Source organism: Eretmochelys imbricata, chromosome 8 (assembly GCF_965152235.1).
Source record: "Eretmochelys imbricata isolate rEreImb1 chromosome 8, rEreImb1.hap1, whole genome shotgun sequence".
Taxonomy (NCBI): domain Eukaryota; kingdom Metazoa; phylum Chordata; order Testudines; family Cheloniidae; genus Eretmochelys; species Eretmochelys imbricata.
In genome coordinates this window covers 11,061,658-11,087,512 of record NC_135579.1, presented here as the reverse complement: position 1 = coordinate 11,087,512, position 25,855 = coordinate 11,061,658, and the positions used below count along the sequence as shown (strand labels likewise).

The following is a 25,855-nucleotide window of genomic DNA, read 5'->3' as shown; positions in this document are numbered from 1 at the left end:
GTTGACAGCGTTCACTGGCTAAACTACCTCTAGCCTTTTTCTCCACACTTACTAAATTGTAATAGAAACATATGTCTGGAGAATTACTTGAGCCCTCTGTGGGTGTGTCTACACCGCAATTAAACACCCCTGGCTGGTCCATGTCAGCTGACTTGGGCTCCTGAGGCTTGTGCTGCACAGCTGTAAAATTGTGGTATAGGGACCATGCCAGGGGGGAGGGATCCAGAGCCTTAGCTCCAGACAGAGCCCAAACCTCGACACTGCAGTTTTATAGCCCCACAGGCTGAGCCCCACAAGCCCAAGTCAGCTAACATGCGCTAGCCGTGGGTGTTTAATTGCAGTGTAGACATAGCCTGTGTCTGTCTAGTCACAACATGCTGGGGGAAATCATTCTGCTGAAGATTTCTATTTACACTAGACATAATCCTGAGCCACAGCATTTGGATCTGGATCCAAATGTTTCCAAAGCTCAGGTGTTTGAATCTAAAGTATAAGTTTGGCACACTGCAAAGGCAGTAGAATGACACAAAATTTTGTTTGGTTGGGTTTTTGATTTAGTTCAATTTCTAATTTACACAAATAAAATGTGTGGGTCTTTTGGGCTTACTAGTACATACTGTAATGCTCATTATATTTTCCTGTCTCTCTAACTCTATTTTCTAATGAATACATTGTATTGTTCTATGAATGTCTACCTTCTTGTGTTTCCCTGCAATACTCTATCAGCTATTGCGTTGCTATAGTTCTTCAAGAAAAGTGTCTGTCTACTCACATTTCAAGGAAATAAGAACTGCAAGAAAAGTACAGGACACAATTTAATTTTATCAGACACCATCCCACAGTTGTTTTGTTTGTGGTACAATAATTATATAATGTATGATTCTTTATAGGATTATTGCTGGGCAACATCCTTTTTCTAAAATGCTACCAAACATTTCTTAGTAGCTCCTTATTAGATTACAGGTAGGGCGTTCAGAAATTTAAGAGAAGTCCTTCATCCACTGTAGTTTTACAATACTCAGCTTGCCACCAAAAAAACACAACAAAAACTCCTGTGGGCAGGGAAGTTATCGTCAAGCCCTGAGTAGTGTTTCATCCATGATGGAAGCCAGTGCTAACTCTCATGACCAGAATTTCCCAAGCTTTGGGGTAAATTCCCTCCTTTTGGGTTTGGAAAGGGACAGAACCCAGCACACAATGGCCTCCACCAGAGTCACAGCCTGAGTGTCTGAATAGGAGGCGGTATGAAACACTGAGAGGCTGAGGAGGGTTTAAAGTAGAGGAGGTGGAAAAGGTGTATCCCCCCAACCCGACAAATAATTGAAATTGGTAATTTTATGGCCAAATTCTTCATTTTGGAAATACAACCATGATGCCTCCTGCGTCTCATAGTTTGATTGCCGCATGCCCCATGGTCACATTACATCTCCCAGCATGTGCTATGGCCTCCCCTCTTGCTGAGCCACAGTGGTGCTTTATGGGAGTCCCTGGCCCACAGTATGTATAATGAAAAGGAGTACTTGTGGCACCTTAGAGACTAACCAATTTATTTGAGCATGAGCTTTCGTGAGCTACAGCTCACTTCATCGGATGCATACCGTGGAAACTGCAGCAGACTTTATATATACACAGAGAATATGAAACAATACCTCCTCCCACCCCACTGTCCTGCTGGTAATAGCTTATCTAAAGTGATCATCAGGTTAGGCCATTTCTACCCTGACCTATCCCCTCTTCAACACTCCCCCATCCCACCTCCTCCCACAGCCCCCGACCTCCCTGCTCTCCACCCTGACCTAGCTCCTCTTCAACACTCCCCCATCCCACCTCCTCCCACAGCCCCCAACCTCCCTGCTCTCCACCCTGACCCTAGCTCCTCTTCAACACTCCCCCATCCCACCTCCTCCCACAGCCCCCAACCTCCCTGCTCTCCACCCTCACCTAGCTCCTCTTCAACACTCCCCCATCCCACCTCCTCCCACAGCCCCCAACCTCCCTGCTCTCCACCCTCACCTAGCTCCTCTTCAACACTCCCCCATCCCACCTCCTCCCACAGCCCCCAACCTCCCTGCTCTCCACCCTCACCTAGCTCCTCTTCAACACTCCCCCATCCCACCTCCTCCCACAGCCCCCAACCTCCCTGCTCTCCACCCTCACCTAGCTCCTCTTCAACACTCCCCCATCCCACCTCCTCCCACAGCCCCCAACCTCCCTGCTCTCCACCCTGACCTAGCTCCTCTTCAACACTCCCCCATCCCACCTCCTCCCACAGCCCCCAACCTCCCTGCTCTCCACCCTGACCTAGCTCCTCTTCAACACTCCCCCATCCCACCTCCTCCCACAGCCCCCAACCTCCCTGCTCTCCACTCTTACTTCAACTCCCCACCTCCTGCCCTGTAGCTGGGATTGGGTCAGAGCCCTCCCTGCCCAGCCGACGCCTGCGCAGTGCCGCGGGAATCTGCCTGCGCGCGCGCTCTCGCTCTCTCTCTCTCTCCCCTCCCCCGCCCCGGCCCAGATTCACATCCGGGGCTCTGGGCCCGGCTCTGCCCGAGCGGAGGCGCCGTGTGTGTCCCGCGGTCTGAATAAAGTTTTGCCGAGAGCGAGGCTGGGGCCCAGCGCTCCCCGGCCGCGCGGCCGGTAAGTGCGAGCTGCGGCCTTTCCCCCTGGGGGCGGGAGGTTCCGTCCCTCTCCCCCGCTCTCACCGCCCGGGGCTCCTGCAGCGGCTCCCTGACCGCACTGGGACCGGCCCCTGGAGAACAGGGTGCCCCCTGGAGCGGGCTGGGCTGGGCTGGCTTGTCCCGTTGAGAGGGAGAATGCGGAGGCTGGGGAGGGCTGGTCCCGGGTGGGGGCCTGGGTTGGAGGTAGGTGAGGCTGGGGAGCCGGGCGGGCGGCTGGCGGCGGGGAGGGCTGAGGAGGGGTCTGGGGGTCGGCGGACGTTGAGGGAGGCTGGGCGTGGCTGGGGAGGGGGGCGTCGTGGGTCCTGTGATTCCGACGTCTTTTCTCCAGCAGCCTGTGGAGGGACGGGGCGTCCCTGCTCGGCAGGTTTGCTCGAGGCTTCGCAGCGAGTGAGGAGCTGCAGACTGGCTTCACACACCGGGGGTGGGGGCGGAAACCCACGGGGCTCTGAGACCCGTAGGAAAGATGACCCCCGTCTCAGCGGGGTACCCACAGAATCAACGAGGAGTCCGGTGGCACCTTGCAGATTTCTTTGGGCACAAGCTTTCGTGGGTAAAAGACCCTCACTTCTTCAGATGCACGTGGAGGAGAAGTGGGCTTTTTACCCACGAAAGCTTATGCCCAAGAAAGATGACAGAGACGCTTCCCTGTGAGGGGAGTGGAAAGAGTGGGGCTGTTTAGTTTAGTGAGGAGACTTCAGTACTTTACTCACCTCTCACGTCTCATCTGATCAGTTGTGCCTGTTTACACTTTCTGGTAATGCAAATGTAAGGGGGCGGGCCATTCAGTGAAATTGCAGATCAGCTCACTTAATGCTGATAACTGGAAATATGTTTAATGTGTTCATCCCTGTGGAACTCCTTGCCTCAAATTGTTGAAGCGTGGGATTTAACAGCATTTAAAAAAGATGAGGCACTAATAAGAACAATCCTAGTTACATTATCTACAACGTAAACATGGCTGTAAACCCTCATGATTTGTGGCATACATTTGTGGAGAGGTGGTTATTCCGTAAGTGTAAGGATATTCCATTAATTATTCGCTATGGCAGTGGTTCTCAACCTGTGGTGTCCACAGACTATGTCTAAGGCAGTGGTGGTCCCCCAACATTTTCAGGTCATGCTCTCCCTTATCCCTAATTACAGTTCCTCCCCCCGGGCTGGGAGCAGGACCACGGGTGGGGTGGGATGGGGGCTGGACACGGTAAGGGTGCCGAGGCTGGGAGCGGCGCCATGGGGCTGGCCCATGCCTCATCTGCACCCCTGTGAACGTTCCTCCACGCTCCACAGTTTGGAGACCTCTGGTCTAAAGGGTCCATGAAAGACTCAGATTGAAAACTCACTGAACAAAATTCTACTATATACATATACATATACATATACAATAGATTTCCAATGGGGTCCACACCTTCATTGGAAAATTTTTAGGGGTCTGCAAATAAAAAAAGGTTGAGAACCACTGTACTATGGGATTTCTTGTACCTTCATGCAGTACAGACCATGGCCTGATATAGGGTATTGGATTAGATGGACTAATCTGATCCATTAAGGCAGGGGTGGGCAAACTTTTTGGCCCGAAGACCACATCTGGGAATTTAAATGGTATGGTGGGCCATGAATGCTCACAAAATTGGGGTTTGGGTGCGGGAGGAGGTGAGGACTCTGGCTGGGGGTGCAGACTCCAGGGTGGGGCCAGAAATGAGGAGTTCATGGTGCAGAGGGGGCTCCGGGTTGGGGTGCGGGAAGGGGTGCAGGCTCTGGCTGGGGGTGTAGGCTCTGGGGTGGGGCTGGGGATGAGAGGTTTGGGGTGCAGGAGGATGCTCTGGGCTGGGATTGAGGGGGGCAGGCAGGGGATCAGTGCTGGGCAGGGGGTTGGAGCATGGGGAGAGGCTCAGGGGCGCGGGATCCGAGCGGCACTTATCTCAAGCGGCTACTGGAAGCAGTGGCATGTCCCTTCTCCAGTTCCTACACAGATGCGGGTCCAGGTGACTCTGCACGCTGCCCCGTCCGCAGGCACCGCCCCTGCAGCTCCCATTGAAGCACCAGAAGGGGGCATGCCGCTGGAGTGCGTGGGAGCGGGGCCATGCCGCGGCTTCTGGGAGCCACGTGGTGTGGCCCCCGACCCTGTGTCCCAGCTGGAGCGCCAGAGTGGGGCAAGCTCCAGATCCTGGTCCCTAGCGGGAACTTGCAAGCTGGCTTAAAACAGCTCAGGCCTGCAGGCTGTAGGTTGCCCACCACTGCATTAAGGCAATTCCTGTGTTTCCATGGCTTGTGGTCTGATTAGGGGGACATAATAGAGGAAGCATGGTCTTGTGGTTAAAACACAAGACTGGAATCAAGTGACCTGTGGGTTTTTTCCATTTCTGTGACTTCCTATGTGTACTTGGGCAAACTATTTAACCTCTTTATGTTTAATTTTTCTCTTCTGTAAAGTGGGGATAGTACTTCCCTGCCTTCCAGAGACATAATTCACTAATGTTTGTATAGTGCGTTATGGTTCTTTAATGGAAGGTGCTACGAAATTGTAAAGATTATACTTAATGAATAACTTGGAGATCGGATCCAATATAATGAGATATCCAGGGAATAACTTGCAACGTTTGTATTATTGTGCTATACTTCCATGTTGTCTTGTTTATAGCTGCAAAATTCAGTTGTAGATACCATGTCATGCTGCTCTCCTCTCACTGTAATAGAGCAACTTACTTTAAACCCCAAATATTCAGCTATGGTGGTCAGCACTTTTTTTTTTTTAAGAAGGTTTATTCAAAGCACACTTTTCCCAGCTGCAGTAATGCTTAGGAAGCCTGATGTTCATGAGTACCATAACTTTGTCAGATTCTGAATCTTGTTTTTGGTTGTGTTCAACCTCATTTCCCCCCTTCCTTCTATCTACATTTTGCTGCCATTTTCATCAAAAGCTGCTATATTTCTCACTAGTCAGCAAACAATGGTGCTACAAGGTGATGGAAAAGCTAGTAACTTCAGTAAAGGAGTTTTAGTATAATTTTGAAAACATTAAAATGTAGGTCTTAGATTAAAATAAACTTTATGTAGTTGAATAAATATGCTGCTTGATTTCTTAATTTGATCCCCACAGTAAGACAGTAGTGGTTCCACGCTTACCCTCACTTGAATCAAACTTTGCTGACTAAGCCTTGAAATTACTGTTAATTGCCTCAAGGCATTTATTTTTTAAAAAACATCTGCCCAGTGGTTTGCCTAACTTAGTGAAACCAGCATATTTTGCTTCCCGATATGGAGGATATATTATAGAGGGGAGAGGAAATTTTGAAAGGAAACTTTTTCAATGAAAGCAAAGGAGACACAAGATAAATAAAGTAAAGATGATTAAAAAATGAATGGGGGAAGGATAAAGTAACGTCTTATACTTTCCCTCTTCTCAGGGGAATTTTAGAACTATGAGGAATGCAAAGGAAGGATGGGATGCATTGAGAGAATGTCATCAGTGGGACTTGGATTGAATTGTTTCTCTGATATTTTTAGTTACTGAAGTTAATACATTTGAAGACTACACACTACAGTGTTGAATAACTTCCTTGCCCTCCTGAATTTTAACCCATGGCTGAACCCAAAGGAGCTCAAGCTTACAGACCATATTTTTCTTTGTTTCCTTATTTTTGCTATGAAGTCAGACTTGTTTTGATGACCTGCTTTATAATCTTTATATTGATAGAGTACTTATCTTAATGCCTAGTATTGTTCTCATCTCTCAATGCAGAATGCAAATAATGGTTTATTAAATGCACTATACACGTTTCACGGCTTCCTTGAACAGTCTTTACAGAGGATTAAATCTTTAATATTAAGAAGCAGTTCTTTGTAACTGGTCCGTTTTTAGATTCTGCTGTTTAGGGAGTTGTTAAGTGAAAGTGCCTTATTGTGTAATAGTTCTTTGTTTTTAAAATAGAGTTAAACCATTGCATAGAGACGTTCTTTGTGACAGTTATATATAGTGTTCTCCAAAGACCTTTACTCTTCTCCATTCTTGGGAGGTGGGGTGGGAGGAGCATGGATGATCTGATTTGAAATGCAAAGTAAATGAAAATCTCTTCGAACAAATCAGTATAGCTGTTACAAAGAACACTGTAAAAGACTTTAAAAACTCATCTGCTATTGTCTATAAAATATGTCATCAAAGTGAAGCTCCTGCAGTAAGGGAACAACCTCATACAAATTAATGGTATTTATCCTTATCACATGGAGTATTTGTGCATTTCATGTCTCACATTGATAACTCATTTAAAATTGCTTTCATATTTAATATTTAATTTTAATATTTAATACATTATCTCATGCATCCGTGGTCTTGTAAATTCTTATGCTGCTCTTTGATGGAAACCTCTTCAGCAATGTTCCTGGATCTGTGCAAAAGAGTTTGGCTGGCACATCAACGTACTTGTCCAGTGCAGATTGGCAAGGTGTAGAGCAGTGTCTGCCAAGTTTGTATCCCTGCTGACCTACTACCAAGGATAACTGTCATCCTTGACATAGAGGACCTTTGTCAGACTAGTTGACGCTGATCCACCAATTATGAGGTAGTGTCTCTGAGTTCTGGGTCAGTGGATGTCACAAACTGACAAATCCAGAATGTTTTGCCATTAACTCACAGTGCAAGGGAAAGAAGTACGTTAGTGAATTACTATTGTTAGTCTTCCCTCTAAATTCTGGGGCTTTTGTAAGCTTGTAACAGCTTTAACATAGTGGAATCTTCTGTATATATTTCCTCTTTTTTAAAAGAAATGTTAATGGAAGTTTATAAAATCCCTCCTTTTTGGTGAAACTAGGACTGTCTTTGTGTATAGTTCATTTTCTCATGGACAGCGTTTAGCATCTTGTACTGTATTTAGGTTATTCCACATGGACAGCTAAACTTTTGGAAGAGTTCATGCAGCTTCTTAAATGTCTTTTTATTTTAATGTGTTGTAGGGCTTTTGAAAAGAGCTGCCTTGATAGACCTGGAGAATGTCTTCCATTTTTCCGCAGAACAGGTATAGTATGGGCTGTAGTTGAGTAAATTTTTACCATACTTTTTTGGAGAGAGTGCCTGTAGTGATGAGTGTAGTTCATTTTAAATGACCATCTGGTCCTTGGTATCTTAACTGCTAAAACTGCCCACATAGGCATCAGTTTGTATCCTTGTTTTGGTGACTTCCTCAGGTCAATAGTTGTTAATTGCGAGTTGTCCACTTATATAGACATCTGCCATAGTTTACCGAGTTACAGTGGTAGACATGGATATCGTCTAAGAAGATAGTGATTAGAATGACAAATTTATATTTACCTTTGTTGGTAAGCTTCATTTAAAAAAATCTGTTTCAACTGATGTGGGACTGTGGAAATAAAAAAAAACAAGTATTGAATTGGATTGAAGCTTTTATTTTTAAATCATTCAGTTGTGGATGTTAAAGCTTGGTTTTTAAGATCAAGCTATTTTTTTATTTCTAATATCTATATTTACCCCCCCCCCCCCAAATTGCCTTACTTTGGATGTTTGAACAGAAGCAAGCGACTTTAATGGTAATGTGAAATCAATTGTCACTAAGGTTTATATGGAAATCCAATTGGCTGAAAGTTAAAACCATTTTTCTAAAATCTGCCCAACTTCCAATTTAGTAGTCTGTAAGTAGATTATTTTTTAAATTTAAGGTTATATTGTGTTTGTGAAAGAAGCTGAATTTTTAGTTCTGAAGAAGAAACTTGATATTCACAGAACAAGTATGGCACAAGCAGCGGTAATGCAGACTTCCTTTTAGCCACCCCATGAAAGTTCATCATTCATTACTTGAAATGAAACTGGTTCAACATGGGAAAGTGACTTGTTCTCAGGCCAGGTCGACACTACAGATCTATATCGGTATAACTGTGTCGCTCAGGGGTGTGGATATTTTACACCATGTAGGCAGCACTATGTTGAAAGGAGAGCTTTTCCTGTCAACATAGCTACTGCCTCTTGGGGAGGTGGATTAACTATGCTGACAGGAGAAGCTCTCCCTTTGGCATAGTAGTGTCTTCACTAAAGTACTATAGTGGCACAGGTGCAGCATTGTATGTGTAGACAAACCTTCAGTGACCATTCAAACCTTCATATATGTGGTAGAATTACATGGACAACTCTACTACTGTAACCATGAACTTCCTAGAAACAAGCAAGGAATTATTTGTCCTCAGGAAAAGACTATAATGAATCCTGTGACATGGGTACAGTGTAAACTAGCAGTGAATATGAAATAAGTTAGCTCGCTAAGGACCCTTGTGAGTTGGCAAAGTGATGCCAGAAAATATATCTGCACAAAGGGCAAACATCAACAGAAGGAATGGACTCTAAACAAAATCAGGTGCAGTGGAAGAACAGTAAAGTTGCCTCATAGTTTCAAAGATCTTGTTAATCAAATTATTTAGTTTCCATCATAGGAAGAGATGTTGTAAAGGGTTCATGTGTTATAGATCAGTATATATACAAATGTATGTATATATTTAATATAAAGAAAACCATCTATGGCACATAATATTTGTGGAACCAATAAAGTTGTTGTGAACTGCAAATGGCGTCTATAGTACACACCTTGTAACAGACATGACTGCGGAGATTCTAACCAAATTTGCAGTTGTGTAGATAATTCTAGTGGGCAGCTTGTTGTTTATATTATGAAACTGAGTCACTAAAAGCCACTTCTTTACTGACAAATACGTTCGTTGTTTCAGATTGGACATGGTGTTCAGGAATCCTTATGTTTGTCTTTTGCATTTTTAAAACTACTAAGTAGACTAATTTATCAGGAAGAGGATAGTTCTTCTGCTCCTGCAGCGTAATCTGTTATGCAATTCTTGTCCATTTCGTCCATCTAACAGTTCAGATGGAGAAATGGAGGGTTTATCTCATATCATTATATGCCAACCACATGTCATCTTTTGTTGGTATGTTCTGGCATGCGTCTTGTTCAGGTCCTATTAATCCAGAAGCTTGATTGCCATGATATTGGGCCAGTGGTGTTTGTAATGAAAGGTGTTGGTAAATTTTTTTCACATATAGGTAAGTGTGAGGGGAAGAGAAATGTGTAAAATCAGAGCTGTGAATTGTTTAATTTTGGTGATAGGGCAGTTGATTGTTTCAGCTACCAGTCTCATAGTTGTTTCGTTCAATAGCTGAAAGACTTACAAATAAAATATTTCCTTGACAAATGAAACTTAATCTGCCATTTCTACTGATAACCAGCTTTGTTTATATTCAGCTGGCCTGATATAGTACTAAGAAGGGGTTCAAACAATGGACTTGTTCACACAGATTGTTTCCTTCCATTTGCTACAACTATTAGAAAGAACCCTAGATCTATAAATCAAGTCTGCCCCAAAGTCTAGTTTGGATATAGAGATTACTTCCTCTTGTGTTCAGTAATGAAGCACACACCATGCCACCTACCGACTTACATTATGTTTTTATACACAAGTAAAGAGCCACGTGCATAACTTGGGCTTGTTAAAGTACTTTTGTATAGTTTAGGCTATCAAAATATTACGCAAACAACCTGACATTCCAAGTACTTCAATAGCTGAGTAGGATTGATGTTTGTGAAATGCATTGTGGATTCTCTAGATTTCAAGGGATTTTATTTGGTCTGTTAAAACCGTTCATGATTGCTTTTTTTTTAATTTGTGAAAAGGAAACTAGACACAATGAACACACTTGGTTGTTGTCTGAGATGAGCTCTTGGGTAATTTATGTATACCTTTCTGAATAAGCACCTGAGCTTAAAGTTCATTTTTGAACAGATGATCTTCTTGTTGAGACAGTGTTGCACTGCAGCCACAACTATTATAACAAATATGTCTTTGCTTTAAAGAATCAGAAAAGCTGACTTTTGAACATGGATGTTCCATTGAAATATTTAAAGCAGCGGTCACTGTGGTACCTCAGAAACTTTTTATAAATGTCTTTTGACCCTATATTATCTGCATAAAACACAAGTGAAGGATCTAAATGTAGGATATGTATGTAGTTTATAAATTTTAACAACCTTTAAAAACTGCAATTTTTAAGATAAAAACACATTTCATTTTTTTAGATAAATAGCTTAAAAGATTTTTATGGCACTAATAAAGATCCAAAGAAATAATCGGGATTTGAATCTACTAATAAATAAAACTTTTTTTGCATTCTGTGTTTTGTATTAAAATAAGGCTTTTTAACCTTCATCAGTATTGCTCTCTCTAAATGCCATCTCCCAAGGGATTATAATGAAAGCAAAATTCACAGTACCATTTAACCTGCTGGAAGCTTTATTGATTTTACACTGCTCTTAAATGAAAAGTGGAAGTGAATTTTCCTTAAAGATGACCAGGAAGTCTGATCACATTGTCATTTAGCCAAAATTGATTTGTGGTATATGAAGTTGAGTGTTTTATGGTGTACAAATTATATAGTTCTATTCAGTTAACAGAATCTTCTTAGTTTTAGTTTGTCTATCTAGTTGAAATTCTTAGATCCTCATCTTCTGTGAAGTTAAGAGGGATCTTACAGGCCAGTCTAGTACACTAACCACCTATAAATTGACAATGGGTACTTGCGTCAGTTTTACTACTGTTTTGTATAGGACTTTGTTTCAAGCACATGTATTGGGTAAAGTTAGGTGTACTTGAAATTCCTGTGTGTAAATGAGTCTTTATTCTGCACTTCATGAGCTGTCCATTGTTCCCTTCTATTTGAGAGAATAAGGGCAAGTCGTCACTAGCAACATTGAATAAGGGCATGTCTTGATTAGCAACATTAACGTGGCTGTGTAGTCGCAGCAAAAAACGCACCTCCACGAGGGGAATAGCTATCAGCGCTGGGAGCTCTGTCTACACTGGCACTTTACAGCGCTGAAACTTGCAGCGTTTAGGGGGATGTTTTTGAGAACGAAAGTTGCAGCGCTGTAAAGTGCCAGTGTAGACAAGCCCCTAGTATAATGACACCTGCCACTCAAGGTCTCTGAGCCAAATAGTGAAAAGAACTTTCTTCATTTTAAATCTTTCCCTTTAGATGGTGCATACATCCCAAAATGCTGCACAAAGTATGGATCAGTGTAACTGTCTTAACAGACTCTGTTGGTGTATTCCAGTACTGAGAGATGGGAAAAGATAAGACCAGTTTGAAATGGTTTGTTGAACACCATGATCTCATACTCCAATATGAGTTTTGTTCCTCTTTCCGTAATACTGTGTTACGCAAAGGGAGGAGACGGTCTTTCCATTACTCCTATTCCCTTCAGCTGTTCTAAAAAACAACCCAGGATTGTGCATAAGCAATATTTAAAATAAAATATTTTCCCGAATGATATCCTTTAACAATTTATAACAACTCGGCCTTTGTAGACAAGTTCTTGGTATGTTATCCCTTGTAGTTTTTGTCATTCTCCTGAAAAATGGGAATGGATATGGTCATTTTCCCAAAGACGTACAAGAACCCTAAAAGCCTCAACCTTCTGTTGTGAGATCTCAGGAACACAGCACCTCTTAGTTTTGCAGTCTGAGCACTCCGAGCAGGAAAGCAGACAATATCTACTCCAACATTTTTTCCTAAAATCATGTATGTGGAAGACAGAGAAAGCTAACAAAATTCTGTTGATGCTTCCTTTCAGTTGAGTGTCTCTTTGCCAAAATTCTGACCACTAAAGACTTGAGACCACTTCTAACAGGAAAGCAGTGTTGGAGCTGCTTAGGTTGGTTGTTATGAAGGACCTCTTTGCCTTTAATGTCCTTTTTTCTAACTTTCATTATGCTTTTAAATGCCACTTGCTTACTGTATCTGTATCAAATGTTTCACAAGGAATATAAAATTGGTAAAATTTCAAATATATATTGCATGTTGTCATGGCACATACCAAATAAAATACTGTTGATCGGTACATGTTCTGCACTTCTATTGCGTGACACACAGGACAGCCATATCAGAACGGTTTAGAAGAAAATGTCTAGAAATGTCCTAAAATCAGATAAATGCTAAGGGATCTCTAGGGTATGCATTTGTAGTAATAATCCATTATAAGTGTTTCCTATGGCTATGCTCTGCCACTCGGTAGTATTTGATGTTTTTGGGACAGAAAGATGGCTCTAATTTAAAATGATATAAATAGCAAAACTTGTAATTTGCTTTTTTTTCCCCTCTCACAGGGCTACATTTAAGCTTGTGAAAACATGTCAAAAATAGAACATGTTTGGGAAATTATTTTTTGTTCCTTTCACTGATATTCTATGTGGACATGTATAGTGGTTTTGTCATTTATTTATTAGAGGTGGTGTGAGCAAGGGCTAAGACCTTAAAATTCCTGAAGGTTTATTTTGTGGGGTTTTGGTCTAGTTTTGCCACCGAGTTGCTTTCTTAGCTTTGGGTAAAAATGAGCATGATACTTATTTACCTTACAGAGTGAATTAATGCTTATAAAGAAGCTTGAAGGTGGAGAGTATTAATAAGAGCTAGCAAATGAGTGGTACTCATACCTGGAAAGTAAGTTATTTATGACTGAGGAGCTTTTACTTGTCTTTCACTAAACTTGCATTCTTTTTAAGATGATAAACTTAGTCTGTTCTTTTGGCCAAGCTTTGTTCCTTTTCTGTGTTTCCCGTTCCTTGTAACGATGCATATAGGTAAAAGATTTCTGTGTGCATGATCGTTCAGGCAGAAAACAAACTTTTCACTGAAATAACATGAAAGCCATTTGTCACATCCCTCTATTTTGCCTGGAAACTAATTATGAATAATTGCTGTTTAAAGTATAGCTCCTGTAACGTAAAGATGGTTATGGAACACAGAACAAGTGCTTATCAAAGCTATGTAACATCTATCTTTCTTTTTTGTTAGTATAGTGTGTATTTAGGAGCAAGTAGTATTTTTAATAGGGTTTCTCCTGACGCTTTTCCCAGTTTTGAATTCCTTATTACTTAGGCACACCTCCCAGAGCTTCCGTAGAAACAGATGCTGCATTGAGAGGTAGGCTATCTAGGATAGTTTTTCTTCCTGTATAAAGTCTGTCCAAAGTAGTGTTAACTTCTTTCATCTTTATCATGGCAAAGTGTGTGTTCTTTTATTTTAAAAAAAAAAAACAAAAAACTGAATGTGGCTAGAGTATTGATGTTTTCGTTCTGAATTGCTTACACTTGGTCGATATTCAAAATGGTTGCTTGACGTAGGCTTAAGTTAATGCTTTAGTTGCAGTCATGAAGTATAATAACCAGTGCCATAAACTGGGACTTAAACAGTTTTTCTGATGCTTAAATGTTAAATATTAGGAAGGTACCAATCGGTATCTCTAGATATTTTTAAAGCTGTCTGACAGCATGGGGTCTGAAATTAAAAAACACCACCAACTCTGTTAGGTAATCTAATTTACTTTTATGGGTCATAAGAAAAGTAACAAAAGTTCTGATGATTAAAGACAGTGGTATGAGAACAGTGACATCTTGAAAATGAATAATTTTATCTTGTTTAGTACTGAAATACTTAGATGGATTTCTCTTGTATGCGGCTTCAGTGTTCCAGAGTATGTTAGATGTTCTCATTCACCAGAGTTTATCAAAAGCTGAGAGACAATATTGTTTGGCAGTCTCTGTAGCAAGAAAGGAAGCATCTTTTGTTATTGACATCCTTTCTCTTAGCTCCGCTCTTGCTTTTCGCCAGCTGCTCATTGTCTGAACTTGCTTGTGTAGTAATCACAAGGGATTTCATGAGCTCTTATCAGCTAGTTGCCACAGCACATCATTTCCTCATGTCATCTTTACTCCCTGTTTTAAAAAAAGAAAAAAAAAGATTTACACCAGACTCTGGTGGGTATTCAAGAAAACAAAGGCAGTGTGTGAACTGTTTCTTTATGACATTGTGTATCGAACAGTACTGTTCAAACTAATTCCCTCAAACATTTTATTGTAAAGGTCTTATTTCTGGCACTTATTGTGCAGTCTCTTCACCTTTTTAGGAAGAAAACGTACTGCAAAAGCCTGAAAATCTACTGCTTATAATCCCTATCCCAGGAGACTGGGGGAAATGGCTAAGCGTATAAGTGAAGTGGCCAAGGTGATTGATTATGTCTAAAATCTTTTTTTATTAGCTATCCTCGGTTGTTCCTCCGATCTCATCACTATTAGCTACAAAAAACTGAATGTCCAAGAGCAGCACCCTGGTAGAAGCTTCAGCATGCTCTCCCTTCTCGGCAGTAAGGTGATGGCAGGATAGGATTCTCCAGAGCAGTGGCTCTCATCCTTTCCAGACTACTGTACCCCTTTCAGGAGTCTGATTTGTCTTGCGTTCCCCCAAGTTTCACCTCACTTAAAAACTGCTTGCTTACAAAATAAGACATAAAAATTGTCACAGCACACTATTACTGAAAAATTGTTTGTTCTCATTTGACCATATGATTATAAAATAAATCAATTGGAACATAAATATTATACTTATATTTCAGTATATAGAGCAGTATAAACAAATCATTGGCTGTATAAAATTTTAGTTTGTACTGACTTCACTAGTGCTTTTTATGTAGCATGTTGTAAAACTAGGCAAATATCTAAATGAGTTGATGTACCCTCTGGAAAACCTCTGCATACCCCCGGTTGAGAACCACTGCTCCAGCATATTGCCCTTGGAACTTGCTGGTTACCCATATCCCTCAATTTGTCTTTATCTAGCTTTTGGTGAGTAGAAGTAGTTCTTCTGTTTGTAGTCTAGTAAACTTTTTACCTATTAAGCAAATAAATTTTTTACGTGTTTTTTACCTATACCATATCTACGCTAAACTGCATATTATAAAAAGCCAACTTGGAAAGCTTTGCATTAAAGTTCTATTAAACCAGCCAATGTCAGGAAATCCAAAGTTACAGGAGATGGAAAGGAGTACCTTCCATCTCTTGGAAACTACCCTGGCCTCCCTCGAGCTAGCACTGATAGTCTGAAAGGAGTCCTACAGAATTTTCCTTCAGTTAGAAGAATGGTAGTTATGATGTGGGACTTCAGTGTTCTTTTAAAAAATTAGATCTAAAACCAAGGATAGAAATAATCACTCTTCCTATTTAATATCCGAATTGTTTTCAGCTCTGCCTTCCTCTTCCCTCCCACCAAAAAACCCCAAAACAAAACATAGTGGCTAACTACTTGCTGTTTTTTGTTTTTTTTTTTGTTTTAAACAGGACTAAATTAGAAGAATCGTCCCTTTTGATTTATAAGTGACATCTATTCAATCAGGTGTTGTCTTCCAAGAAATAATACAGTTGGTCAGTTGCTTCTTGTAGACATTGACATTTATTTATAGAAAGGTTTTCTGAAGACTTGTGTCAAATGACGTCAATGGCCAGTTTGTTCTCTTTTACTAGCCCAGCTGTAAAGCGTTTGTTGGGCTGGAAACAAGGAGATGAAGAGGAAAAATGGGCAGAAAAGGCAGTTGATGCTTTGGTAAAAAAGTTGAAGAAGAAAAAGGGTGCTATGGAAGAATTAGAAAAAGCCTTGAGCAGTCCCGGACAGCCCAGCAAGTGTGTTACTATTCCTCGTTCTTTAGATGGGAGACTTCAAGTTTCCCACAGAAAAGGCCTGCCCCATGTTATATACTGTCGTGTCTGGCGTTGGCCTGATCTACAGAGTCATCATGAGTTGAAGCCATTGGATGTTTGTGAATTTCCATTTGGATCTAAACAGAAGGAAGTTTGTATTAATCCATACCACTACAAAAGGGTGGAGAGCCCAGGTAAGTTTGAGCATCGCTGTCTATAAAACTGAACAAATTGCCCACAGACAGTGTTGCTTTGCCAGTTAAATTGTCAGGGGAAAGGGTGGGATGGAGTATAACATTCTGGTTAAAATAGATACAGTTTTCCTGGTAAAAACCTTACAACTACAGTTTACTGTGTAGCATATGATCTATGGAAGGGATTTCTAAATCCTGGTTCCGATAGTCAATAACAAAGTCATCATTGACTTTATGACCAGTATTCGGCTCTAAATGCAAAAGTAGTCAACTGAAGACTTCATATTCTTTGAGAAATTTAGCTATAAACCTCAGAATTCTTATTAGTAGGTCAGTATGTTTTTTTAATCACTGGGTGTTCTATCAGTCACAGTGGGCATGACACAGGAAGAAGAGATGTGGAGAGACTGGTGCTCCCCAGTCAAGTTCTAGACAACAAGTGATTGTGGGAGGGCAGAGTAGGAATGATAGGTACAGCCATGTTCCTGGTACAAGGTTCCAAAAGGTAAGCATGGTGGTATGTAAAAGCATGGGTCCATGGGAGACATTGAGGAAAGTAGAGTTGAAGTTGGGAATGGGAAAAGGCAGTCTTGTAATTTCTGGGAAGTATGTTTAGCAGGGGAATCCGCTTTCCACTAGAGTGGGCATAGGAATATGTAATGCAAGGTTAAAGTGGAGAATTTGCACACACAAGTCAGGAATTTGTAAGTTACTGTTCTCCCACTATCTCAGCAATGGTGCTGGTAGGAAGGTGTATATTTGAAAGTGTGTGTACACAATCCAAAATAACGTATATCAGATGTGTACTTAAATTGCTAATGTTGTTGTGGAAACATTGACTTTTGAATTTCCTTTCTTTAGTTTAGAGTTCAATGTATTAATGTAGCTTTTTGCACTTAATGGTATGTTAGGAGGACACTAATCCTTTAAATTTATTAGTACTTTCCACTTAGTATGCACGCTCTGCACAAAAGGTTCACTAAACTGGTAACAAATGACTATTTTTCATGCTGTGAAGTATAAATTAAGTCTGGCAAGAAACGGAGCAGAAGTGTAAAATAGTTTTACAAAATGTATGTATTTTTTAAATCAACAAATTGTAAGAAGCACTTAAATCTTGTAACACCTTTTTCTTGCTTCTCCTGAGCTGATAATGGGAATTTTTATTTTTATTTATTTATTTTGGTGGTTAGTGAATAGTTTGCGTTATTTTATGCTGTTCGTTCTAGATATATTTTTAACAATTTTGTTTTGTCTGATTGTTTTTTTGTTTTTTTGTTTTTTTTTTAGTTCTACCTCCAGTGTTAGTGCCTAGACATAGTGAATTCAATCCACAGCACAGCCTTCTAGTTCAGTTCAGGAACCTAAGCCACAATGAACCGCACATGCCACAAAATGCTACTTTTCCAGATTCTTTCCAGCAACCCAACAGCACTCCATTTTCCATTTCACCAAACAGCCCCTACCCACCTTCTCCAGTGAGCAGCACTTACCCAAGTTCCCCTGCCAGTTCTGGACCATCTAGTCCATTTCAGCTACCAGGTGAGAACAGTCTATATGCGAACTCTGCTGAGAAATTAAATTAAAATATGCTTGTAGAGTAATACCAAAAGCTATTGCAATTCTCTTTTGCCTCTCTGTTTGTTTCTGATATCAATTGATATTGGCTTAATATCAACCAATTCTGGTACTATGTTAATCATTCATTACTACTTTTCCTTAGTCTTTGATATGGATCAGGAACGAGCTCTTCTGGGAATTATTTGTTATGGTTTTTATTTTCCAAATACCATCTGACTTGTGGTTAGGATATGGAAAAATGGGGTTACTAAATGAATTCACTGTTTTTAAATATGAGATGCAAAGCAGAGAGGAAGTATCTTAATATGTAACAGTCCTCTTTTAAAACAGAAGGAATTTGACATGAACAAATTCTGAGTTCACAGAGGGCATAGCTTATATTAAATATCATCCAGTAGTACGGAATGGTAGTGTCTTATAAGACCTCAAATACTGCAGCAATGAGTTGTGCTGAAGAGTATTGACTTGGGACTCTTAATAAATACTCTTAATAAATCTAACTAAGCATGTGTATTTACTCATCACGCTAATAACCAAGCACCCGACAACATTTAAGTGTGGCCTAGCTGAGTGAGCAAAGCAAGGCCTTACGCTCCGCTTGATGGCATCTGTCTGTCAGTCTTCATTTATAGTTTTAACTTGTGCGTTTTTTTTCTTATTTGAAGCTGATACTCCACCTCCTGCATATATGCCCCCCGAAGATCAGATGGGGCAGGATAATTCACAGTCTATGGACACAAGCAACACTATGATTCCTCAAATTATGCCAAATATATCCAGCAGAGGTAAGATAGTATGGTATATAATTAATCTTTAGTTGGCTTATTTCATGCTGAGAGCCAGATTCGGTGGTAACTTAATTGGAGTAATTGATATGGTGTTAAGTAGATATAACTTGCAAATGAAAATGGAAGAAGTCCAGGGTTGTACCAGAAGGAGCAGCCACCAGGAAGAGAATGCAAGATGAAACAACCTCTGTCTAGTTCATTTTTACACCGTTTTGTTGATTGGCTTGTTTTAAACCACTAAAGAAGAAAATAACAAAAAAACTCCCCTTCTTCTTGAATTGAGCTTCTTTTAATAACTAAGGGTCTGATTTCCGCTCCCTGAATTGTTCAGACCCTGTCTTTTACCTTTGATTGCACATGGAGTTGTACTTGCTCGGCATCCCTGAAGATCAGGCCTCAACATGTCAATTATAAATAAGTTTATACAGAAAAACTTTCTCTTTGTGTGGCAGCACTTATTGTATAATTTTCCACTTTGTTTACATGAGTCTTTCACATAAGGCTTAGGAAGAGGGAAAGGCACCAAAATAAGAAAATATCGTGAAACAAAACTTTCAGAGTAACTCAGAGCAGGTGTAGTACCTGAAGATGCTCTTACCTTTTTTTAAACTGACTAGATTTCAACAAATTGGTAGTGGCCTTTTTAACCATATCCTACTATCCTTCAAACTCTGAGCATAAGATACAGACATGGGATTGCGGGAGCAATTTTTTACTGCTATGTGAAAGGAATTGTTAAACACCTCTAAATTGAAATACATATTGACCGGTTTTAATTCCATTTTATTATAGATGTTCAACCTGTTGCTTATGAAGAGCCCAAGCACTGGTGTTCAATTGTGTACTATGAATTAAACAATCGTGTTGGAGAAGCTTTTCACGCATCTTCCACCAGTGTCTTAGTGGATGGATTTACAGATCCTTCTAACAATAAAAACAGGTTCTGCTTAGGTTTGCTGTCCAATGTTAATCGCAACTCAACTATTGAGAACACTAGGCGACATATTGGAAAAGGTAATTCATAAGAGTACGTTATGTCTCCTTTTTGATTGCTTGTCAACCTATTGCTATTAAAGACTTCATTGAAAACAGGCATATTGTAATGTGCAAAAATTGAAATTATATACGGTGGTTGCAGTGGTAAATAATAAGCCTGGAGAAAAGGTTTATTTAAAGAAATTGTATATATGTGATACACATTGAAGAATTCTGGTCACAGAATCCATCCAATTAACTTAAATGATGTACAATATAAAAATTGCCTGCTTCTAGAGTAGGTAGTATACTGTTGGCAAACAAGCCTGCCATGACTGTACTGTGTTCAGTGCCAGCACTTCAACAAAATTGTAGGTCCTGGGAGTATCTGTCAAGTTCCATATATACAACTACCATTTTAGATATGTTCCTCAGAAGAAGTTCTTGCTGCTGCTTAATAATATTTCAGAGTTTTTTGTTCTCAGTTCATACAGGATATTTGAGTGCTGTCTAGTATGTTTAAATATCGTACGTTGAAAGCAAAACTAAAATAGGCTTTAAGGATCTGTTTTGTTGGAGTGAATCCAAGATGAGTGAGGGGTGGGGGTTGTCCTAGGTTTGACAGGTCTCACAGGATCTTGCAGTTTTCCCCTGGGTCTGCCATGCTTTTCAGCTGATAGCACTATATGAACACACAATTTTCACACAGATGAAGCCTGCTCATTCTCTTAAAGTATTTTAGTGAATTTTTAAAATGTCCCTTCATATGCCTTTCCTTATTCATGTCTTGAGAAGAGAACCGTTTTCTTCCTGCTCTGCTTTATAAAGATCATTTTAGTACTTAAAATTGTTCTCAAAATTGCATTACCGTTGGTCAAACTGAAACAGTTGCCTAGTGCCTTAGAAAGCCAAAGGTACTGTAACAAGGTACTTTTGGGCTACTTCTGATGTGGACTACTAGAACCATCAATAGATTAGAAATGGAGACAATATTACAGAGCTGTGCTCATGAATATTAGTCCTGAGGGCGTTCTGTGCCAAAACATTTTAAAATTCTGCAGGTTTTATTTGTCAGATAAATGTGGCGGCTCCCGCACGCCATTGGGGAGCACAGGCCACTGAATGCACAGAAGTGGGACTCTGAAGAGGGGGTCCAGATGAAGGTGGTTGGGGGCCTGGGTGGGTGCAGAATTCCCCCAGGAGTACTAGGTAGATAGGCTTGCATAAGTTAAAACTTAAAGTTAAAATCTGTAATCTTAATAATGGAATTTTAACTCTACGATAAGTGTAGAGTCACTGTTCCTGGGACAGTTGAATTTTCTGGGATGATTTTTGTTAACTTCACAAGGGAATACAGTTACATTATCTACTTATGAAATTTATTCTGAATGTCTCCCCTTTCTATATACAACACAGCCACCAAAAATACCAAACTTCTCACATTTTTGTAAAAGCACTGCACCCCAGCCATGGGTCACTTTTGAAATTTCAGAATTAACTTTTAAGCTACTTATTTCTTCATCTTGAGTTTTATTTTCCCCAGGAGAAGCAGACATTTCTGTCGCAGCCTGCTATGTACCTCTGTTCTCCAACTCAACACAGCCTACCTCTCCAATTCAACTCCTCAGAGATCCCCAATCAATACCTTACCATGGGAAGGTCAACTGACTAGTGGGGCAGGAAAGAAGCAGAATAGAACAGAATTACATGGGAGAGAGGCCTGACCCCAAATCCACTGTGAGCCACTTGCAGTTTATCAGCTGACAAAGCGATCTGCTTCTAAGTTACTTTCCCCAAACTTTATCCCACCCCAGACTCTCAGTGGACCTGATGAGTTCACCGATAGCTGTCAGTCTGAAAGATTAGTTCAGGTCTTCCTTTATTATATGCAGTGTTCTAGCTGTTTCAGAGTAACAGCCGTGTTAGTCTGTATTCGCAAAAAGAAAAGGAGTACTTGTGGCACCTTAGAGACTAACCAATTTATTTGAGCATGAGCTTTCGTGAGCTACAGCTCACTTCATCAGATGCATACCGTGGAAACTGCAGCAGACTTTATATACACACAGAGAATATGAAACAATACTTCCTCCCACCCCACTGTCCTGCTGGTAATAGCTTATCTAAAGTGATCATCAAGTTGGGCCATTTCCAGCACAAATCCAGGTTTTCTCACCCTCCACCCCCCCCCCCCCCATGTTCTGGTTTAACTTGGATTTAAACTTGGAGAGTGGTCAGTTTGGATGAGCTATTACCAGCAGGAGAGTGAGTTTGTGTGTGTATGGGGGTGGGGGTGTGAGAGAACCTGGATTTGTGCTGGAAATGGCCCACCTTGATTATCATGCACATTGTAGGGAGAGTGGTCACTTTGGATGAGCTATTACCAGCAGGATAGTGAGTTTGTGTGTGTGGTTTTTGGGAGGGGGGTGAGGGGGTGAGAGAACCTGGATTTGTGCAGGAAATGGCCCAACTTGATTATCATGCACATTGTGTAGAGAGTTGTCACTTTGGATGGGCTATCACCAGCAGGAGAGTGAATTTGTGTGTGGGGGGGTGGAGGGTGAGAAAACCTGGATTTGTGCTGGAAATGGCCCAACTTGATGATCACTTTAGATAAGCTATTACCAGCAGGACAGTGGGGTGGGAGGAGGTATTGTTTCATGATCTCTGTGTGTATATAATGTCTACTGCAGTTTCCACGGTATGCATCCGATGAAGTGAGCTGTAGCTCACGAAAGCTCATGCTCAAATAAATTGGTTAGTCTCTAAGGTGCCACAAGTACTCCTTTTCTTTTTGTTCTAGCTGTGTCCATCTCAGGATACTAGGGAGACCAGATGGGTGAGGTAGTATCTTTTATTGGACCAACTTCTGTTGGTGAGAGAGACAAACTTTTGTCCCAGTCATCGGGAAGAAAGGAAGGGGGAGAGGGAAATCAGCTGCGGGGAGGGGTTGTTAAAGGGTTATAGATTGTTGTAAGCCATAAATCCAGTGTGTTTCTTCAGTCTGATTTTTAGTGTCTAGCAAAGTTATTAATTTAAGCTCCCAGGCTCATCTTTTTGAAAGTTTGCAGGTTTCCTTTTGAGCATGAGGACTAATAGGTCAGATACAAAATGATTGCTTTGTGAAAAATATTCACCCACAGGTGGTATGGTGTTTCTGTCTTTTATCATTTTCCTATGTGAGTTCATTCTAGAGTGTAGTGATTGTTTATCTGGTTTCACTCACACAGTTGCTATTGGGGCATTTAGTACACTGAGGTACACCGCATATTGTGATAGGCATGTATAGGACCCTTGGATCTTGAAAGGTGTGTGGTGGCGGGGGTGATGATAGTCGTAGCAGTGAAGATACATCTGTAGGTTATGCATCTGTTGTTCTGGGAGGGTCTAGTGCTGCTTTGAGCTGGACACTAGGCATTCTGTCCTATAATTGGTGAGAGAAGGCCATCTAGTGGCTGATATAAAATGAAATCGTCTGAGGTGGAAAAGGTGTGTTGAACTGCTTATGTGTATATGACTAGAAAAATATCTTTTCAGGGAAGTTCTTCAAATGGAAGTCTGACTAAATTGTCTCAGAGCTCAAGGAAGTTATTTACAGTAATACAACTTGATTATAATCTGAAACAATTTTTTAATCTGGTTTTTTTTTCCTTTTGTTTTTAAGGAGTTCATCTCTACTATGTTGGTGGGGAAGTCTATGCTGAGTGCTTAAGTGACAGCAGCATATTTGTACAGAGCAGGAACTGCAACTACCATCATGGATTTCACCCTACAACTGTGTGCAAGATTCCCAGTGGCTGCAGCCTTAAAATTTTTAACAATCAGGAGTTTGCTCAGCTTTTAGCTCAGTCTGTCAACCATGGATTTGAGGCAGTGTATGAGCTTACCAAAATGTGCACCATTCGAATGAGTTTTGTAAAGGTAAATAAATTCTTTATCTAAGCATTTAAATTTACTGTGGAATGAGAGAGGTTCAAGCAAAATATTCAGATTCGCACTGATACTATACTGCAGAAAGTTTTTGCAATGTAACATGATTTTTACATTTTAATCTGACACATTGTGTTGGAGTATCATTACTGTTACATGTGTGATACTTGCCAGGTGAGTGTGTTGGCCATAGGAGTTTAGTAGGTCCCCTGCTCCATGTGGTCCAGTTAAATGCTTCCTTTCTCAGATCCAAAGCATGCTATAAGCCTTCGCAAAAAGAAAAGGAGTACTTGTGGCACCTTAGAGACTAACCAATTTATTTGAGCATAAGCTTTCGTGAGCTACAGCTCTATGCTCAAATAAATTGGTTAGTCTCTAAGGTGCCACAAGTACTCCTTTTCTTTTTGCGAATACAGCCTAACACGGCTGTTACTCTGAAACCTGCTGTAAGTCTTGTAAACTTCCATTTCTAAAGGAGACTTGCATTGTGCACTCACATTTCAATTTGAATGATGGGGTAAGAATAAAGTGACCTGCTGGACAACTAACGTGGCTGTGATCCATATGGTAAAACTGAAGGAATACATATATAACAGTTTGACTCCTCCTTGTGCCTTCCTCAATTCCTGCTCCCCAAAAAAGTTTGAGTTCTTAGACAAATGAATTTCATCAACCTTTTGAGCCTTCAGTATACCTTTTTGTAGAATGAAGGCGGACTTATTTTTTAAATTTATGCAGCCAAATTGTATTCAGTGCCTTTTAAAATAAATTTAAAAAAATCTGCAATATCTGTAGTTCTCAAAAAACCCTGGTTTTCTATTAGTAAATGGTCTGACTCCTACTGTAGTAAGAGGTGAATTGTGCCACTAAGCTCTTCTGTATCTGGTCTTTAAAAGGATGTTCAATATTGGGTATTCAAGGTTGAACAACACAATTGTTCTTGCTTATTTGGGGGCCTCTAATAGCTTTAAATGTCCTACAGCCTAACTTTGCATTTCCTGTTGCTAAAATTAGTTTGGATTAAGAGTATACACTCATAACGTCAAAGGTATAACATTTGTTCATTTTTATAGGGTTGGGGAGCAGAATATCATCGTCAAGATGTCACAAGCACCCCATGCTGGATAGAAATTCATCTTCACGGGCCCCTTCAGTGGCTGGATAAAGTACTTACACAAATGGGCTCACCACTTAATCCCATCTCTTCAGTTTCATAGTGCTGCAGTATTACCTTCAACTCTACCTTTAGTGAACTTATTTTAATTCTAGAGAAACTTCCAGTGTGGATACTGTGAGCTAGATGGAGAACAGATATGGTTTAACTTTTTACCCCCTTTGTGACCAATTCCATTACATATTGTTGATTTATTTTTACAGTTGTTTGTTCTTGTGATACTAAAGTGACAATTGAGCCCTATTGGGGGAGAGGGGAGTGCGACAAAGTTTCTTGAAAAAATCGCAACTCTTTTCCCCCTCTTCAGATGAAACTTAAACAGGTATATGTCTAACTGGAACATATTTTCTTCACTGTCACATAGGGACAAGAATTTTGAAGACAGATTTTAGGAGTAAATAAAGATCATAGATTTTTAGTGTTAATAGAACTGTACATTCTGTTTGCTGAACATGTGCAGCTCCAGATTTCAGTCAGTATTTTATATGTAGCTGTGTGTAACATCTTACGGAAGACTTCTGTCATAAACAAAGTTAGCCTTTATTACAGCTAAGTTTGCCTCAATTTGAACAATGTGAGTTAAGTGTACACCTCTTGAAATACTTTTTTTTTTTAAACGGATATGGATGGTGTAAAAACACTTGCATTAACTTTTGGAAAATGCAGTCATAAACACACTATATACATTGAAGAACATAAATTATTAGCCTTGTCCCATTCCAATTTTATAACATTGCTTTTAACCACCATTTAACGAGTAATTGATACAAGGTAAACTCTTTCGCACTGCTGCGGACTAGTCAGTTCTTGTTTTGCCTTGATATGAACCCATGCTGTTTTGGATGTAATTGCCAACACCTAGCTTTTTAGGTACCCTTTTGTATTTTAGTATACACACCACTTTTTATAAATGGTAGTACTTACATTGCAAAGGAGCTAAGTTCTCTAGCTGTCTGTTTTACCTATTCAGAATTGGCATGTTTTAGGTCTCGTAAATCACTTAGCAGT

The 25,855-nt window shown here is 40.5% G+C and overlaps 1 protein-coding gene across 5 annotated transcripts; it reads left to right on the top strand.

Annotated features, from left to right (window-relative positions):
• The first annotated feature begins 2,510 nt into the window (after positions 1-2,510).
• On the top strand, positions 2,511-25,047 carry SMAD5 (SMAD family member 5). Of its 5 annotated transcripts, XM_077824116.1 has the most exons (10): positions 2,511-2,637; positions 7,626-7,687; positions 14,645-14,742; positions 15,852-15,935; positions 16,017-16,402; positions 17,693-17,944; positions 18,649-18,768; positions 19,564-19,785; positions 23,408-23,664; positions 24,747-25,047. In XM_077824116.1, exons 5-10 carry the CDS (start codon positions 16,144-16,146, stop codon positions 24,888-24,890), a joined length of 1,254 nt encoding a protein of 417 aa, XP_077680242.1. In that variant the 5' UTR covers positions 2,511-2,637; positions 7,626-7,687; positions 14,645-14,742; positions 15,852-15,935; positions 16,017-16,143; the 3' UTR covers positions 24,891-25,047. The 5 variants fall into 5 exon arrangements, with proteins under 5 accessions (XP_077680242.1, XP_077680238.1, XP_077680239.1 ...); XM_077824112.1 differs by having other exon boundaries at positions 15,852-16,402; XM_077824113.1 differs by lacking the exon at positions 14,645-14,742 and having other exon boundaries at positions 15,852-16,402.
• Positions 25,048-25,855: the final 808 nt, after the last annotated feature.